The sequence below is a fragment of the Acanthaster planci genome, linkage group LG14, assembly GCF_054643075.1.
Source record: "Acanthaster planci isolate LZ-2023a linkage group LG14, COTS_SCS, whole genome shotgun sequence".
In the NCBI taxonomy this organism is placed as follows: domain Eukaryota; kingdom Metazoa; phylum Echinodermata; class Asteroidea; order Valvatida; family Acanthasteridae; genus Acanthaster; species Acanthaster planci.
The window spans coordinates 13,795,914-13,813,453 of record NC_141790.1 but is presented as its reverse complement, the minus strand read 5'-3'; the positions used below and the strand labels follow the sequence as shown (position 1 = coordinate 13,813,453).

The 17,540-nt window shown below is 42.8% G+C and overlaps 2 protein-coding genes across 2 annotated transcripts in view; both read left to right on the top strand.

Annotated features, from left to right (window-relative positions):
- LOC110981655 (uncharacterized) overlaps nucleotides 1–12,505 on the top strand; it is a 34,517-nt gene extending 22,012 nt beyond the window's left edge. Inside the window, exons 22-39 of the mRNA XM_022239392.2 lie at nucleotides 178–285; nucleotides 962–1,173; nucleotides 1,459–1,612; nucleotides 1,850–1,963; nucleotides 2,263–2,433; nucleotides 2,574–2,663; nucleotides 2,825–3,175; nucleotides 4,503–4,636; nucleotides 5,404–5,524; nucleotides 6,048–6,227; nucleotides 6,511–6,564; nucleotides 7,129–7,314; nucleotides 7,592–7,722; nucleotides 8,014–8,185; nucleotides 8,539–8,748; nucleotides 9,290–9,499; nucleotides 9,962–10,254; nucleotides 10,575–12,505. Coding sequence (XP_022095084.2) covers nucleotides 178–285; nucleotides 962–1,173; nucleotides 1,459–1,612; nucleotides 1,850–1,963; nucleotides 2,263–2,433; nucleotides 2,574–2,663; nucleotides 2,825–3,175; nucleotides 4,503–4,636; nucleotides 5,404–5,524; nucleotides 6,048–6,227; nucleotides 6,511–6,564; nucleotides 7,129–7,314; nucleotides 7,592–7,722; nucleotides 8,014–8,185; nucleotides 8,539–8,748; nucleotides 9,290–9,499; nucleotides 9,962–10,254; nucleotides 10,575–10,832 — 3,149 coding nt within the window. The 3' untranslated portion in view covers nucleotides 10,833–12,505. The remainder of the gene's footprint in view (nucleotides 1–177; nucleotides 286–961; nucleotides 1,174–1,458; nucleotides 1,613–1,849; nucleotides 1,964–2,262; nucleotides 2,434–2,573; nucleotides 2,664–2,824; nucleotides 3,176–4,502; nucleotides 4,637–5,403; nucleotides 5,525–6,047; nucleotides 6,228–6,510; nucleotides 6,565–7,128; nucleotides 7,315–7,591; nucleotides 7,723–8,013; nucleotides 8,186–8,538; nucleotides 8,749–9,289; nucleotides 9,500–9,961; nucleotides 10,255–10,574) is intronic.
- A 570-nt stretch (nucleotides 12,506–13,075) lies between these two features.
- fbxo36 (F-box protein 36) lies at nucleotides 13,076–17,476 on the top strand. Its single transcript, XM_022239399.2, has 5 exons — nucleotides 13,076–13,227; nucleotides 13,713–13,821; nucleotides 14,093–14,265; nucleotides 14,622–14,753; nucleotides 15,283–17,476. The coding sequence occupies exons 1-5, from the start codon at nucleotides 13,126–13,128 to the stop codon at nucleotides 15,352–15,354; spliced, it is 588 nt and encodes a 195-aa protein (XP_022095091.1). The 5' UTR covers nucleotides 13,076–13,125; the 3' UTR covers nucleotides 15,355–17,476.
- Nucleotides 17,477–17,540: the final 64 nt, after the last annotated feature.

Here is a 17,540-nt window from a genome sequence, read left to right as displayed (position 1 = left end):
TCAGTGTATCAGTGAGACATTTGGTAATGTCATCGAGAAGAAATTCAAACGTTGATTAAAGCAAGAAGTAGCATTGATGATATACCCAAGAGAGAGACAAAATGCCTTTTTGAGATGAGTTCTAAAGGTGTCCATTTTCATTTCTTCATCTTCTTGTTTCTGTCCTGCGTTTGCTAGGTGAGAAAGGTGAACCTATCTTCATATCGGAGCCAGGCCAAGTTGGACCTCAAGGCCCACGGGGACCTCCAGGGCCACCTGGTGATTTCGGTGAACGTGGACCTCCAGGTGTGTGACTATCCTGATATTTCATAGGATGACATTGAACTTTAAAGATATCATTGTCTCAGTTATTTTTCCAATTTTGTGCAAGGCCAGCAATGAGTATGTGCCAAATGACTGGATTTTTTTGATGGATCCTACCTGTTCCGCAGCAGTACTCCACTCAAGGTTCCCTGGTCATGAAAGATCCTGGGAAAAACTTGTCTGGGAAAGTCACGGATAAGTCATGGAAAATTGGGAAAAAAGAGTGTCCTGGAAGCCGGTTGTCAGAGAGTCATGGAAAAGCCATTGAAATATTTAGGATCAAGCAATCGTTAGTATTGATGGACCACTTATGATGTGATAAGGGAATAATGACAAATTTACAGGCTCTCCTTGTCAGTCTTACAGCAGTGGTTATGGGAAATTTGTGATACAAAACAAGTTTTCTCTTGTCATGGGAACTCATGGAAAATGTCTAACTTGGGTCCTGCAAAGTCCTGGAAAAGTCACCGACTTTGATTTCAGATTTCTGTGAGAAATTTGTCTAATCTTAGCTTTTGATTTTGACTGTTATTTTTGCTTATATTTGATGTATTTAAAAGGACAGATGAGTCAAAAATGCTGATCATGCAGTTCCGCAGCTCCATATCAAGAGTTCTGCTTTACAGTTGCTGCTGACTTTTGTTGGCCCTGAATGCAGGTCCCTCAGGCCCCACAGGCACCAAGGGGAATCGTGGTTTTGACGGTCAGAAGGGAGAGATGGGAGAACAAGGCCCGCCAGGCATAGGCATGCCGGGGGAGAGCGGGGAGAAAGGATTCCGTGGACTTCCTGGCGATCGTGGACCGCAAGGTCTATCAGGTCCCCCAGGGCCTGATGGTTTGCCCGGTGTAGAAGGAACAAATGGTGCCAAGGTAGACAGTCTCCTCATTCTGGTAGAAACTCTGTCCCTGCGAGTATATCATATGGACTCGTCGTTTGTCTGTTGCTCATTTCATCTTTTGTAGGCACAATTTCAACAACAGTTTTAAAGGAAAAGTGGCATATATTTCGTTTCTTGAATCATATTGTTGACATTTTTCTTGAACCAAACATCGTTCTTAGTTTAAACCTCAAAAATTAGGGGGGGTTAATAATTTGGCCAGTCTGTAGAAAAATTAGAAGGAGACTTGTCGTTAGTATTTCATTTAATTTTGTAGGGTGAAACAGGTACTCCTGGTGTACCTGGTGTACAAGGACCGCGTGGATTGAAGGGTGCTATCGGCCCCCAAGGTCCACCTGGAGCTCGTGGAGCAATAGGACTTCCTGGTGAAAATGGAGAACCTGGACCACTAGGACCTAAAGGAGACAAGGGTAAGCAAAAGGAAACCTCATCTTCAATATCTGATCATGTTGACCATAGCTGTGCACCTGCTATTGTGGGTTCATGCCCTTCATGTTTCAGTTTGGGGAGGTCTTATGGAATCAGGGAACGAGACTTGTACTTGGCGAGAACAGTATTTCACTTTTTGTTTTTTGGCTAACCCAAAACAAATGCCCCGGTGAGCGTTGCCACTGAAATGCATTTTTGTTACCTCTTGCGCCACACAGGGGATGTGGGTCCCCGAGGCCCTCTCGGCCGTCCCGGGGAGCCTGGAGATATCGGAGTGTCCATACCAGGAACTGATGGGCCACCAGGGGAAGATGGTCGGCCGGGAGAACCGGGTAAAATCATCTTGTTTTTTTTTCTGCTTAGAACCTTGATACGTTCTAGACATAACTTCAGGTCCAGCCCTTCCCTAAGATGGGCAAGCAAAAGCAGCTTGATATTAAAGTGTAACCTTCAAACTGAAACTGGTTAGTCCCAACTGCACAACCTGCCCATCTTGGAATGGTTTTATTTTTAACATTAATCAGCATGATTCTGTTGGACACTTGAATTGCAATCCCATGGCCAGTGGTTCAAATGCAGTTTGAACATCTCGCTTACAGCAATTTTCCAATTGCTATGATAAACATTGTAGGTCCAGTTGGCGAAGTAGGACCTCAAGGACCTCAAGGCCCACCAGGATTCGCAGCCATCAAAGGTCAGAAGGGTGAGCCTGGTCGCCCAGGTCGCCCTGGTGACCTTGGCTTGCCAGGACCGACTGGAGAAACAGGGGAAGATGGACAGGCAGGCCAAGATGGCCGACCGGGTAAGTGGGAGGACTCAGTGTTGGCCTTGATCTCCTGTAATGAGACGCTGCCTTGGAAAAGGGACTTTTGCTGCAGGAGTTTATGACGTGTACATTGACAAATTCCTGATTTTTTTTTTTCCTTTTTGGTGTTGATGCAGGTGAGAAGGGAGATAGAGGCCCACCAGGCCAATCAGGTCAACCAGGACCACCTGGGGAACCAGGAGAGAACGGGGTACCAGGAGCTAAAGGTATGTTGGCATTCAGTACTAATGCTAGTCCAGTCAGGCCCTCTTTGGGGAACAGGTGCACATCTGCAGGAAAAATCACTTTATAAGCTGTTATTTGCATCATTCAGAGATAAAAATCCAGTTAAATAATTTTGTGAGCGTCTGCTTTTGTGTGTGTGAAGGTGATCAAGGCTCAATTGGACTGCCCGGTGTAATTGGCAACCGAGGTCCCACCGGACAGAAGGGTGCACGTGGTGAAGACGGACCAGAAGGACAGAAGGGTGACAAGGGTTTCCCTGGACCATCAGGTCAGAATGGTCTACCAGGTCAGAATGGCCAGCCGGGCTTGCCAGGACCCCCTGGCGAGGATGGACCAGCAGGTGCCGATGGATCCAAGGGTGACAGGGGACTGCCTGGCATCGATGGACAGAGAGGAGATATTGGCCTGCCGGGAGAACGAGGCCCTCCGGGGATGCCGGGGTTAGAGGGACGAAAAGGGGAGAAGGGTCAGATGGGTGATATGGGAGATCCAGGTAAGATAACTTGAGGCCTGGGAACAGTTTCTGTGCTAAGGATCCTGGTGTGCGGAGGGGCTTTGGATCCACATTAAGATCTACCATTTTTGTTGTTAGGGGAGCGTCTCAATAATTGGGAACATTCCCATTCCGTCGGACTGTTCCCACTGGAACGTTGGCATTCCATCGGAACATGCCCGCATCGCAGGCATGTTCCAGACCGTTCCAGGCAAAGGTTCCATTGGGAACGTGTGTTCCTAGTGGAACGGTCCTGCAGTTACATTCACAATAGGGAATAAAGATTTCTGGCATTTATTTCCTTGACCCTGAGTCTGAAGGATGGCAGCTGGAGTGTAGCATTTTGTGATTTCCTCCTCATGAAGGTTAACTTTTCTCCTGTTTTTCTTTTCCTTATTCACCATGGCACAGCTTAACATGCAATGACTTTAGAGTATATCTAGACACTGTTAATTTTATTGTGTTAATGTTAACGTCTGTACTTAGGAGTGTTTTATTCATTGTCAGGTTTGCGTGATAGAGGGATTTGTCATCGCAATGTTTCCACTCATAAGTGCTCTATCATATCAGAAACAATTTAAAAACCTACTCTGTATTTAAGGGGTGCAGGGTGAGGTCTTCAAGTATCACGGAAATGGTTGAACGACATGACTAAGGCAATTAAGCTCGATGTTGGTATTGCAGCCTATAACCCAGTGAAACACTCTGACATATGTACTTTGCATGAAGTCAGCACGTAGTGATTTTCACTTTTGTATTGCAGTTAAAACCAAAATTTCCATCATCGCATCAACAAATTTTACCACATCACATTTCCATCTTCAATTTACTTCCAAGTCTTATTCAAAATTAGGCCCATCATAAAAGCAAAGTAGTTTACCTACGCTTGTTTGTCATGGCAGGCTCCGTTTTTGGAAAGTGGCTAAGTAAAGATTTGTACATGGGCGATATGAAGCCATCCAAATGGAGATATTCCAATGGGAACGGGTGTTCCCGTTGGAAAATTCTCACAAGGGAACCCAGCGTTCCATGTAGAACGTCACGTTCCCAATGAAACGGCCGACCGTTCCGGAATGAGAACATGGCGTTCCAATGGGAATGTTCCGACTGTTCCGAATTTTGGGACGCTCCCTAATGCCTCAGTGCTGCAGTTAGCTATTATGAGTTGCCTTCAAACAGAGAGTTTCTGAATTTCAAATTCATGAACTTTTCCAAGCTCAAGCTATCGTGTAATATCAAGCTGTCATAAGGGAGCTGACATTTGTTGGCATAAAAACTGACAAATTACCTATATTGCATCGTATTGACTTTTTAATTTGACCTCCAGGCTCGCGAGGTGAGAAGGGTGATATTGGCCGAGAGGGGCTGATAGGTGCACCCGGGCCTGATGGCGACCCTGGTATACCAGGGGAGAATGGTGCCCCTGGCTTGCAAGGGCGAGCAGGACCAACTGGACCTAAGGTACGCCTGGATTCAGAAAGGTGGTCACGAGCGTGACTTTTACGAAGATATCGGTCCAGTGAATAGAATTCAATGTCATGCTCTTCTGCAGAACAATGACGGATTTCCTCTGCTTTTGACAACTGAAAAAATGTTGACAATTCCCAGCAGCCCTGTCTTTTGTTCCGAGTACGGTCTTTTGTTACAAGGCCTATCTCCTTTGCATATAAAGCCAACTTTTCCAGTTCTGGGCACCTTCATACTAAGTGGTTAAAGGTTTGTGAGATATGCATAAGACTGTGGTACTATCGCTGCATGTAGTCCCGGACATTTTCTGGTGTCTGTATTAAACACGAGTCTGAATGTTATCATCTAAAACCTCAGTGTTTTACTCTTGTATTTACGGTTCAATCCTTAAATGCAACACAGTCTGAAACGTACGGTTGATCATGTATTCCACATACATGTACCCAGCTGAAGGGGAAAAAAGTTAAGAGATGTGCAAGTCTGATCATGATTTGAAAAGGCAGTCCTAGCTCAAGTTCCCAACTTCATCAAATGCATGTCATAGGATGATGTTTGAGCTAGTTTAATCAACAAGACAAGTGAAGGCCTCATGAGGCTATTGCCAGACGGGGAAGTGCATCACTTGGTTAGTAGAGACAGGAGTACTAGCTGTATGTTAGGATGGTTGACGGTAGTGTGTCCTGTGATCAATTGCATTAAACACCAGCAAGTAACCGGATAGATGGGTGACATGTGTAGTACACGGTACCTCTTATTCCCAGGGAGTGAAAGGTGTCCCTGGCCCCCGTGGATTCCAAGGTGAGAAGGGTCACGTGATGACGGTACCTTGCAACTTGGAAATGAAGGGAGCACAAGGACCTGTGGGAGAAAAAGGAGACAGAGGTAGGTTCAGAGCAAGTGAGTCTTGACGTACGATCATGCCCAGTGATTAGTAGAAAGACTGCTACTTGCGGAGGAAGGAGGACGTCTGACTTAGAGCAGGCCGTCCCTCTGAAGTGAGCAACCTGTTGGTTTCTTGATTCTGTGGTTGAAGTCTCTGTAAAAGAGACACAGCCACTTCAAGTGGTGGAAAAAACTGCACACTGCCGACGTTGTGATTCTGGGCTGCGGTCCATTGGGTTCAGCGTCTGCATCTGTGAATAGAACTTGCAACCATACCGACAACCTGAGGTTAAGAGATCATCAAAAACTCGGGATGCACCTGAGAGAAACTTCTTGAAAATTACAGATCATTCCTGATGAGGCTAAAGCAGTGTTTCTTAAGTGCATCTAAACAAATATTCAATACTCGGGAGTTTTCTGGCTTTTCAAAAACAGAAAAGATTGCATGTGTTCATGTCAAACAACCCAGTTTCTCTGTCTTCAAACACCAATCGCCCCTCCTCCCTTCCTGTCTCGTCACAAGGTGATCCTGGACCCAACGGCCTGAATGGACTGAAGGGAGATCGGGGTCTGAGGGGCTTCACTGGACCGCCTGGCCCACCAGGGGAGAACGGAGAACAAGGGGAGACGGGACCTAAGGGAGACCGCGGCCAGCCTGGTGAAACGGGACCGCAGGGACCCACAGGACCAAAAGGAGACAAAGGTAAGTCCTCACTGTCGTTGGCCATGGTTTGACGTCTCACCTCACGGAGTTAGGATAGAAACGTTTCAAAGTGACTTTGGTACGGGTAAATAAGGCCTGATAAAATTTAGAAGACACGGCAACGAGGACGAGCTTACAGCAAGTCTGTAAAACTGAGATAAGTTAAGAAATCACTGACAGGAGCAAAAAAACCATGCTTCCAGATCCTGAATAGATGGATAGAAATATGTCAGGGTTGGCAGAATTCTTGTTAATATCTCTTCTATAAATTTTTGTTTTTCAGGAAGAGATGGCACTCCCGGTTCCCCCGGAATAATTGGTTTACCAGGAAATCTAGGTAAGTTTATGGTGTTTGTGAAACACATGAAATAATTTAGACAAAGGAAATTGAATGTTAGGGAAATGTTTGATTTGAATCAGAAAATCGGAACGTTTGTTCTGCCTATTATGTGATGCATGGGATAGATCCTTCATTTCAATGGAGTCAAAAATCTAAACATAAAGTTTATTAACCACAGTTGCCATTTTGTTGGCCCAGAAGACTGTGCAGTTTCTCTGAGGAGAAGGTTTTTGGTGGTTTAAGGTTGTTTTTTCTTCAGTCACATATGTTAATGCTTGAAGACAACAATCTCTCTGAAAGCGGGGGTGAGATTTCTCAGCTTATTAGCTGATTTGAGCTTTTTTGTTTTGGATTTTGGCTTTTTTCCTCTCTGGCTGTGTATAAAAGTATAGGAAACTTCACAGTTCAGCTTCCTTATGGCTGTTTTCAGCTGTTTTTAGCATTGGTCAATCGAGAGTTCCAGTTGTAAGATCTTGAAAGAAACAAAGACATAGTTTTTCATTGATTACCTAATGTCTAACTCAATGTCTAACTCAATCATTTCATTCGAACACTATCCAGGAGCCAAGGGTGACCTGGGTCCCATGGGACCGCCTGGGACCAATGGTAACCCCGGTGTGAATGGGGAACCAGGTGAGCGCGGCTTCCCTGGTATCCGTGGGGAGAAGGGTGCACCAGGACGACCCGGTGAGGCTCTTACTGGACCGAAGGGTGACCAAGGACCAGCTGGCCCAATAGGCAGACAAGGTCAGTGTTGAAGGACATCTGAAGTCTTCCTTTCAGGGTTCAATTTCTTCTTTCTGGGGGTTTATTCTGTGGCTGATACTGCTTGTAAATTTGTAAGTTAATTATGTGGTAGCTACTTGTGGTGTTCCCAAAAAGAGCATTTTAGTGGGAATGACAGTTTTCCAACATTTTGAGATGTTACCCCATTGAAAGGGTTTTCATTTCTAAGGAGATTCTTTCTTGGACAAGTGTCATCACTCTAAGTGTCATGATAACTCTTGAAACTGCTATTTCTCAGGCCCCCCTGGCAACGACGGACCTCCAGGAGAAAGCGGCAGCCAAGGACCACCAGGCCAGAAGGGAGAGCAAGGCATAGTTGGCCCTCCAGGACCTACCCCAATAGTGATACCAGGACCTCAAGGTCCCCCAGTAAGTCACCTGTGACAAGCGTCTCAAGAGTTTGCTGAAATTGAAAAGCCAGATTTTAACACCAGAGTGAATGGATGGCTTATAGAACACTGTAGAAACAGGCTGAAGCTCCTTCGGTCTTGGAGTTGAAATTAGACTTCAATTCTGAAATTTGTTTTAACTTTGCATGCCAGTACAAACTGTTTTCAAATTTCAAAATTTCAATTTTATTGCCACTAGATTGTATACAGAGAAAGAACTTGAATAGTTCTTTGGTCCCAAAAGGTATGAATTTTTGGCTACTGTTTTTAGGGAGAGCCAGGTGCCATTGGAGTACCAGGCGAAAAAGGTGACACAGGCCCAACGGGTGCCCTAGGTCTACCTGGCCGGCCAGGTCAGAGGGGCATGCCAGGAGTCAATGGGGAGGACGGTGCTCAGGGAGAGAAGGGTGCTGTTGGATCGCCTGGTCCCAAAGGAGAACCCGGTAACATTCCTCTTAAGGGTCTCAGATGGTAGAGTGTTGTGGTGTTGAGATTTGTTTGTCCGTGCTCGTTGAAATTGTCTGGACTCGCATTGTGTAGTAAGGTTGGCATTGTGGCCGTCTTTGTGAGTTTGTGTACATTCTGTATTCAGGTGTGTTGTTACGCATTGACCTAAATATACAATTGATACAAAACAGACTTAAGGTAGGTGGCTTAACTGACTACTTCATGTAAAAATACTTCATAGGGCTCTGGGATTTGAAATCATGTTTTTTGGTGCCAATCTCATCCATTTTATCAAATAAATGATTCCTCTTGTCATTCCTTCATTCATCCCTTTCTTGTTTTGATAAAGCTGAGCCTATTGACATAACCCTGATGAAGGGCGCTAAGGGGGATATTGGACCTCAAGGGCCCAGGGGTAACGATGGAGTGCCTGGACAGGAAGGGGAACCAGGAAACATCGGACCTCGAGGTCCCAAAGGCGACAAGGGTGACGAAGGGCCCAGAGGTAACCCAGGCTTCAATGGCAGACCCGGAGACCAAGGAGATAAAGGAAACAAAGGTATCTAATCCTTGTAGAGATGATAGAGGGTACTGCTCGTCTCCTTTATGAGAGCCAAGGAAGATCAGGCTTATTTCACCCCCATCAGGCACTGTCATCCGTGACTAAATCTGCTTATTGTATCAAATGAACCAAAGCCATAGCCTGAAAAGTAGGTTTAGCTCCAGGGCTATGGCTAGCCATAACACACTTGTCGGTGGGAAAGGGCCGCTGATGTCACTAGCCAGTGACTTCTATAGGCAGTCATGTCACCCAAAAAGATGTGGGCCAAGACACCACCTGTATCATTCTTCATCAGTGGTTATCTATGGTTGACTTAAGATGTGTTTTTGTACAGATAAGGGGATGTTATTTCTGCCAACTACGAGATAATATACCATCCTTTCAGGCTAGTTAGATTTGATTTTCATGGCCTTGGGTTTTGACTTGCATTTAGGGCTCTACGCAGAAAAGCTGAATGATTTATTGTCACATTGAGCTGGTTATCGTAACAGCTGTATGTATGCACATTAACCGTCATCTGACATGTTGATCCATTCAGGTTTCCCTGGCCCTGCTGGACCACGAGGCTTCCCAGGTGAACCCGGCCTGAATGGTTTGCCAGGACCCCCAGTATTGACTGGTTACTTCATCACAAGGCACAGTCAAACCTCACAGGTGCCTGCTTGTCCGTTTGGAACCAACCTCATGTGGGAAGGCTACAGTTTGCTGTACGTGCAAGGCAACGAGAGGGCCCATGGTCAGGACCTGGGTAAGACACAAACCGCAGAAGAATCAAAATGTCTATGAGAGTGATGTATGGCCTGGAGACTTGCTTGTTTCCTGTCATGTTAGTGACTGACTGGACGAAATATTTGTCAGAGCGTTCCTAGAAAGTATGGTAACCTCTTTGATAGATTTGAGCTTTGAGCAGACTCGTTCCTTGCCTTGGAACAGAACAGTGAAATGACTTCAGAGCAGAAATTCAGCTGTATGAGATGGATGGCTTAATAAACAGACAACGTAGTCTCTGTTTCCTTTTCTTGATGTTACAGTTTTGCCCTTGGCTGAAGAGTAGTGTTTTGAGAGAAAAATCCAACTGAGCGTTCTCTTGCCCACTAAAACAGGATGATTCATCCACTCATTATATAGCTAAGAATTATGGTTCTGTAAATCATTTAATGTGTTTTTGCTCCAGTTAACTTTGCACAATTTTTTCCCTTGTAATTTTCAGGAAGCGCCGGCAGCTGTCTGCGTCGCTTCACCACCATGCCCTTTATGTTCTGTAACATCAACAACATCTGTCATGTGGCCTCGCGCAATGACTACTCCTATTGGCTGTCCACCCCTGAGCCCATGCCCATGGACATGGCACCGTTCAGCGGTGACACCCTTGAACCCTTCATCAGTCGCTGCGTCGTCTGCGAGGCTCCGGCGCACGTCATCGCCGTCCACAGCCAGTCGCTGGACATCCCCGTCTGCCCTCAGGGATGGCGCGGCATGTGGATTGGATACAGTTTCATGATGGTAAGTAAGGCCCCTATTTGTTTTCGGAGTAAATTTCTGAATGGACCAGAGTGAGGTTTGAACCTAGTCCGTCCAATCTCAGTGCAAGTGATGTATCAGCTGAGACTGCAAGATAGAATCAAGCCTTGAAATCAATCCTTCCTTTAGTCATTGAGAGAATAAGGTTATGCTCACAATGAGTTTTCAGAGCTGTGGCTTTTTTTTTGCTAGCACGCATCTACATATTTCCAACCAACAAAAGACCAAGTCCTAGTTCTAAACAGAAGATTTGGACTTTTGGCTATCAACCTCTGAACCCGTCTGTTTTCTCTTTCTGACAGCACACTGGTGCCGGTGCTGAAGGCTCAGGCCAGGCTCTGTCCTCCCCTGGCTCCTGCCTGGAGGATTTCCGCTCCTCCCCCTTCATTGAATGCCACGGTGATGGCCGCTGCAACTACTATGCCACTACCTACAGCTTCTGGCTGACCACAGTGGACTCTGACGAGCAGTTCAGCTCCCCAGCCTCTGAGACGCTGAAAGCTGGTTCCCTGCGCACTCGCATCAGTCGATGCCAGGTCTGCATGCGTGATAGTAGATAAATGGTAATGGGTACCAGTCAATAAGCAACTCAATACACAAGTCAATTGTATACCAATAGGAAGCAATGCTTATTACGACCAGCATAAACTGCCTGATTATTTTAAAAAGCCCCTTCATAATTTAGTCTTAATTGCAGAATTTTGTGACTTGTATCTGATGACCTGAACAAATGCACTTTTTCATTGATGGCAACTCGGAAAAGTTTATTAAACAACATTTAAATTAATTGAAAAACAAATATTAGTACAAAGCTTTCATAAAACATTCACAGAAGTGGGATTTTTCAGAAATGCATATATGCAAACAATTATTTTTAATAGATTTGTAGACACAGTATTTTTGCACATAAACACAGAAATAGGTATAGTGATATTTTTCAGAAGCTTTTTTAAAAAATAAGAATTGGTATTTGGCCATTGATTCACCCCTTAAAATACAGCCAACATTTTAAAAAGACAGTGTACATAATGCCTATTTGCATAACAAACTGTTGCGATTTTTTTAACCAAACATTTTTAATATAAGGTATTGCATGAACATTATTTAGAAAGTAGCTGGATTGCTTTTTTGATTAAAATCCTTGCCGCATACCTTTTACAGAATTATTTAAAGATGAATCAATAGCATAAATAACGAGGAAAAATCTTCACAGCAATTTTTCACCTCCATTGATATTTTTGTTTGTAGGTGAGTGGAATAAATGGACATCTGTAGTTATTTTATGTTGTATTTAAAGGAAAATAATAAACTTTGTAAAGTTGCTTTTATTGTTTTTGTAGTTGGTTTGGATTTTTTTGTATATGCCTTTCATTACAAATCTGGTGCTCATTTGGGTTTTTACATATTGAAACAGTTTTAAATGTTAGCTATAGGTTTGTGTAATAGATAATGTTTAAAAAAGGTGTTCTTTTTAGATTAACTCCAAAATGCTGCAACATTACTATTAAAACCCAAGGGCTCCGCAACTCCTTTTCGGGGTTGCTAAAATAACTAGGATTGGATTTCTGGAAGTTTGTCATATTTCCCCAATTTCAGTTACTATGGTTTCAAGTTAATTAAACGGAGGTGAAAAAATAATTTCACTCAGGTGCTACTATCTAAATACAATGTCATAACTTGTTTAATATCGCTGTAGACATCGCACGGAATGTGGTGCCGTCTCTCCATCCGACCCTGTCTACTCAGGGGACCAATTAAAACAAACAGACAAAAGAGTAAAGCACCCTGGTTAGTAAATGAAGTTATAGAAACAAATGTTAGCTTATAAGACCATTTGACTCGGTTAATCTCTTATTTGTAATCGAAATGTGATAGGTTGGCAAGCGCGCTCTCTTTATTGAGCTGTAATAGGTACATTGTCAATGATAAAAATGTAATCATGGAAACCTACTTTGAAATCATTGCTTTTTCTACACAATGAAGATGGTATATTTTGTATTGATGATATACACACATTGGATGAAGTCAAGCTAAATGTAGAATGAACCAGCTGATACTAATCTTGGAAGTCCAATGCTGGTCATGAAATAAGTATTCGGTTTTCATTAAACTCACCCTGATTTGGGAGTACAAATTGCATACAGTCATAAGTATCAAACAACCAGTTTGGGTGTTTGACCCCTGTGTATTTTTTCTCATATGCACTTCTAATAAAATCTTACAGAATAAATTACTCCTGAATGAATGCCTGTTATTTCCTGTCTGAAAATTAATTCTTTTGCCAGAATGTGGTTGTATTCGAGCAGTTAGATTTCCTGAAATACTACTTGGAATTAATGATTCATTTGCCCTTCCCCCTTTTTCAAGGGGAAGAAGTAAGGGGTACGTTTGCCCGATGCTTTTCGTTTTGATAAGCTTGACCTTGTAATAAGTGAGAATGGTGTGCCTCTGGTCTACTGGCTTCCCGGTAAGACGCATCCCACCCTCCCCAACTAAGTATCCCCCCCCCCCCGTTCTCAACCAAACTTTGGTAAACCATAATTTTATCAAAACTTCCTGTGCGTGAGAATCGTTTCAATTTTCTGAGGAAGGCCACACAGAGCCAACGTAATTCAAGGATACGTGTTGCGGTATTTCACACAGAATCACACCCGTCATCATGGTCAACACCATCAGTATCACCACTGTGACCCCACCCCTACCCGTCGAAAGTTTCCTAGACGAGGTGAGAGCACTTCCATATAGATTGGACACCGGACAAATGTTTATTGAGCAACCAAACATCATCGAACGCTCAGACTTTCCCTGTGTCGCCTGGGAACCAGACCCGTGTCATTCATTGGCTTGGCAATCATGGCGTCCTTTCGACCTGCAGATGGCGTTTGGCTCGATGTTAGTGGCCAAGCCCCGTCTCCGTCAAAAGATTTCAATCAGTTTATTATTAATACTACAGAGGTATAGTATTTCAGTGTTTTACTAGATGTACTTTTTTCAAGCTGGGACCCTGGTTTATCGTGAAATTTTCCAATGCCGTTTGCGAGGCCTAAAGACTAAGCCTATGTCTTGTCGACTTGCGTTTCATTTTCACGGTCATGACGGTTCAATATTTGGTGTGCTGTCTTTTCCTTCCTCCGATGTCCATGGCTGTATGTGCATGCTTGCATACATGTCAGTGTACACATGGAGGAAGGCTCCTTCCTCCAATGTGTACGTAGTTAACAGTTACATGTAGTTATAGGCGCCTTTTATCTGTTTACAGAGCTACAGTCACGACAGTTGTGCAGAACTAAGCCTAGATCAACTCACTGTTCATTGAAATGTAGGGCATAGGAGTCATCATCAGCTAGAGCTTCCCACCATGTTGGTTTGCTTCAGTGTGTTTAAGCCTAATTTACAAAGAATAGTTTCCAGGCCTTAATACTTATCTGGATTCGCTGTAGGTAATTTGGAGGACATGGAAGATTACACTTCGTAATGACTACCGCCGACTTGCTCCCGGAGAAATCAAAGAATCACATGAAGACTTTACATATGATGACCGTATGCAGTGTAAGTTGAACCTAGATCTGTCATTTGTCTTGGAGTTAGAACCCCCAAACAATTAATTAAGCCTGTCCCTCCCCACAAAGGCTGTCAGTTTGGCTTTGTATTTTTAAAAAGGCCAGTTCGGTCGTATTTACTGTGTTGTTTACTTTCAATCAGAGACTACCAACATAGAGAGAAATGAAAAAATATTTCAGTTTCTGGTTCTACAAAAGTTGTTAACCTACTCAACTCTCACTTATACATTTTGTCATTCGCTTACTCTCTCCTCAAGCAGTTGATGTCGGCAGGGTATTTGGTGAGGCAACGCTTGAGTATGCCAAGGAAGTGTGTAAGGGAAACATTGACTTCTTGGTACGGATGCCCCGCCCCCTCCTCATTTACATGGTGTCCTACCTAGAGTTAGAGGACATCGCAGCACTTTCACAGACTTGCAAGCTGATGTATGATGTAAGAATAGATGAAGGGGTTGTCCGTGGACAGTTTGGGGTTTGGAGGAGCGATAAATGGGCGAGGGTAAAGAGAAAGGGGTCAAGATTTTTTGAGTCTGGAAAAAGTCTGAGAAGGGGAAAGGACAGCTGAAGAGGTAGTTTATTTTGATGAGATGAACTTGATATTAAAGCTTTGGGAGAAGTCAAGGAATCATACTTGTTTGTCTTAGTTTAGAAAGGAACTTGGAGTTTTAGAATAGACACGTAAGGGCGATGTTAAGGGTGAAAAGAGGAGAAATAAGTCGTGAAGGGAGGAGATCACAACCAAATTAGAAGCACTCAGTTTTGAATTGGGTGCAACTTTTGTCATCGCAGATTTGTAATACTGAAGCTTTGTGGGAGCAGATCTACGAGACGCACTGTGACACGGTGACAGACGAGATGCGATCCCTGGCTCATGAGATGGGCTGGAAGAGAATGTTCTTCACCAACAAGCTCCAACTGCAAGTAAGGTCAAAATTTAACTGGCTGTCAGCAAAAAAAGGGTCATTGAAGCCCCTTGGTAGGCGTTAACAAAGAAAATTGCCACTAGCATAGGGTTAACAGCAGTCTGCTCACAGCGTTGTTTATGATGTTGGATACGGTTGCCTTGGAAACAACCTTTGCCCACTTTAAGAGTGCTGCTGGTACCAAATCAAGCATGGATGTTTGATGAATGGGGTATTGAGTATGCTGCTCAAGTTTGTGGATATTGGCAGTGTGTGTTACCTATGTTGTTATTTTATTAGATGCTGGAGGGGTTGGTTTGAGGGAACGAAGGGGTTTGGGTGTCCTAGATGATCATGTACTCTTAGAAAAGTAGTCTCATGTCCATCTCATTTTTTTTTCAAAATGACCTGTGATACTAATCAATTCCCAAACAAAATGGGATGCGGTCTCATCTGACCAAATGTGGGATTAATTCTGTCTTATGTGTGAAACAGAATCCAGTCACCCGAAACCTAAAGTTTTTCAATTCTTTTTTTTTTCCTTTTAGGTTAAGCTGAGACGACATCAGCAGAAAAGAGATTCACCTGACGGGGGGACAACATTCTTAACGGACTCTTAACTCCATGGTGAACCTACGCAATCTATGATTCCATCCATTTGTACATTGAGGCAAAGGTATTCCATTCCATTGGTATAATCAGGGATTTACATGTGGGCGGGGCAGATGTGGAATAGTGGGAGGAAATGGTGTTTAATCTCTTGGAAGTTCTATTCAAAATGTCATGACCGATATTGCTATTCTTCTGACAGTTAATCTTTTTCTGCTGTGTGTAAATGAAGCTCATATTTCCTAGATTTTAGGAATTTTTGTTGAACTCGTTAAGTGGTGATGGTGGTCACAGTATTTTTGTATGCTTCATTTGGTCAGTTCTGAAAGTATGAATCATTTCACTGCTGATGATCCATTTTGTTCTTGCATTCACCAAAGCTTTATGCTCGTTGTATTCCAGAGAAAAGTACCAATAAGAAAAATGGAAACAAAAATTATGATGTTTTTTTGAACAAACATACACTTTGTGGAACATTTTACTTTCGTTAGGGTCAGCTTTTGAGTGCATTGGTGTGGAGAATAAACTGCTTGCCAAACTTTGTTCAAGATATGTTTTTGTATTTTCATGTAGATTTTAGCTGTTTTTGCTTTCTGTTTTAATCAGGACCATAATTGGTTTACCACAGAATAGTTTGAATTCCTTTATTGCCAAGCCATTTTTATCTGAGTGAATTCACTTTCTCAGAGAAACTCAGTGGACGTTCCCCTGAGAACTGTGTTTAAATTTGGTCAGATCTCCAAATGTGATGCTGTTGTACCCATATCTCCTCAACTAAAGCCTCTTAAAAACAGCCATTTGATATGGTTCACCTAATTTTTTTTTATACATGTAATGTATAAATACTTTGTTGGAAAGTAGTCACTTGCTAGGCCAGCAAAGCTGAGAATGAAAGACAAGGAGATATCTGTACACCTGATAATTGATTATGATCATCATAAATGCACTGTAAGTTATAACCTGAGTATCTGTATTAGCTGTTTGAGATATGGCAGACGCAATCGGAAGGCGCTATTTGGTTTGGGTAAAATGTTTTGTATTTACAAATTTACCAACTTCAAATAGCGCCCTCCGTATTGTGTCTGCCATATCTCAAACAGACTAATTGGGTTATTTGCACATCTAACCCGTCAGCTGCTCTACATTTATAAAGTCTGGCTGGCAATTTCTTGCAAACATTGGCCCTTAAAAGAGCTGTCAAAAGTAACAAACCTCAGCAGTTAAGGTATGGATGCCTAGCTACTGTGATTTCTTGTTACATTTTGTTTTTGGGGTGTGGTTTTTTTAGAATTGTTTTATTATTTTTCTGTTTGCATTCATTCTTCATGTGGCTCTTCTAATGCTGCATGAATTAAGCTGTGTGCACAACATGATTATTAACATCTGTTTTGCCTCAAATTGATTTTTAAAATGACTGTATTCTCGACGAAAAACATTTTTATCATCATCAAATCAATGCATACCCCTGCTCAAAGCTGAAACCATCCAAATTTAACAAGTTTATGTGTGAAATGAAACCAATTTTGTGAACGCTTATCAAGCATGGTGAATTCTGTTCGATATCATAGTTATCCCTTGCAATTGTAAATACTTTATAGCCAAAGAAAATAGTTAAATTTTGCAGTTTTGAAAATTTGCAGTATTGTTGAATGTTTTGAACATTGTATTTAGATAATTTGTATATCAGGCATTGAGGTGTTCATGTAGGTCTGCTGAGCGCCATCACAGTTTTTTTCTACTGATTATGTTGGAATGTAGGTTACAGTGTGCGCTGGTCCTGCTTTGCTGTAGAGATCAAACTTCCTCAGCACTACGTCTACATAGTGCCTTCTTGTTTTACACTTGTATACGGCCTACTTAGGGGTGGAGCAAATGAATAAAGGGGATGTGTGTGATGAATGCACTCCGCATGAGTGTAAACAATTTAGAAGTGATTTTGGCAACTTGAAGTGTAAAGACTTTCCTTTCTGTAGGGAATGCTTGTCCTTCATCCCACCTGTCATCACTTCTTGCATGATTTAGTGGTGTATAGAAAATGTGCTTTGGGTTGTCCACATTATATTGTTGTGCAGATATATTGTTTGGAATTTCTGAAATAAAATGTTTTTGTGATTTATTATTACAGAAAGATGACTTCTTGTGACCATTTAGCTATGGTTTTGACTATGGTTTCTTACTTTGTTAAACCCTTCTGTCC

Bases quoted from the DNA above. Each gene is read 5' to 3' on its own strand.
- fbxo36 (XM_022239399.2), top strand. From the start codon at position 13,126: ATGGCGTCCTTTCGACCTGCAGATGGCGTTTGGCTCGATGTTAGTGGC. The intron at 13,228-13,712 runs GTATAGTATTTC...GATTCGCTGTAG, and splicing joins TTATTATTAATACTACAGAG to GTAATTTGGAGGACATGGAA. The intron at 14,754-15,282 runs GTAAGGTCAAAA...TTTTCCTTTTAG, and splicing joins CCAACAAGCTCCAACTGCAA to GTTAAGCTGAGACGACATCA.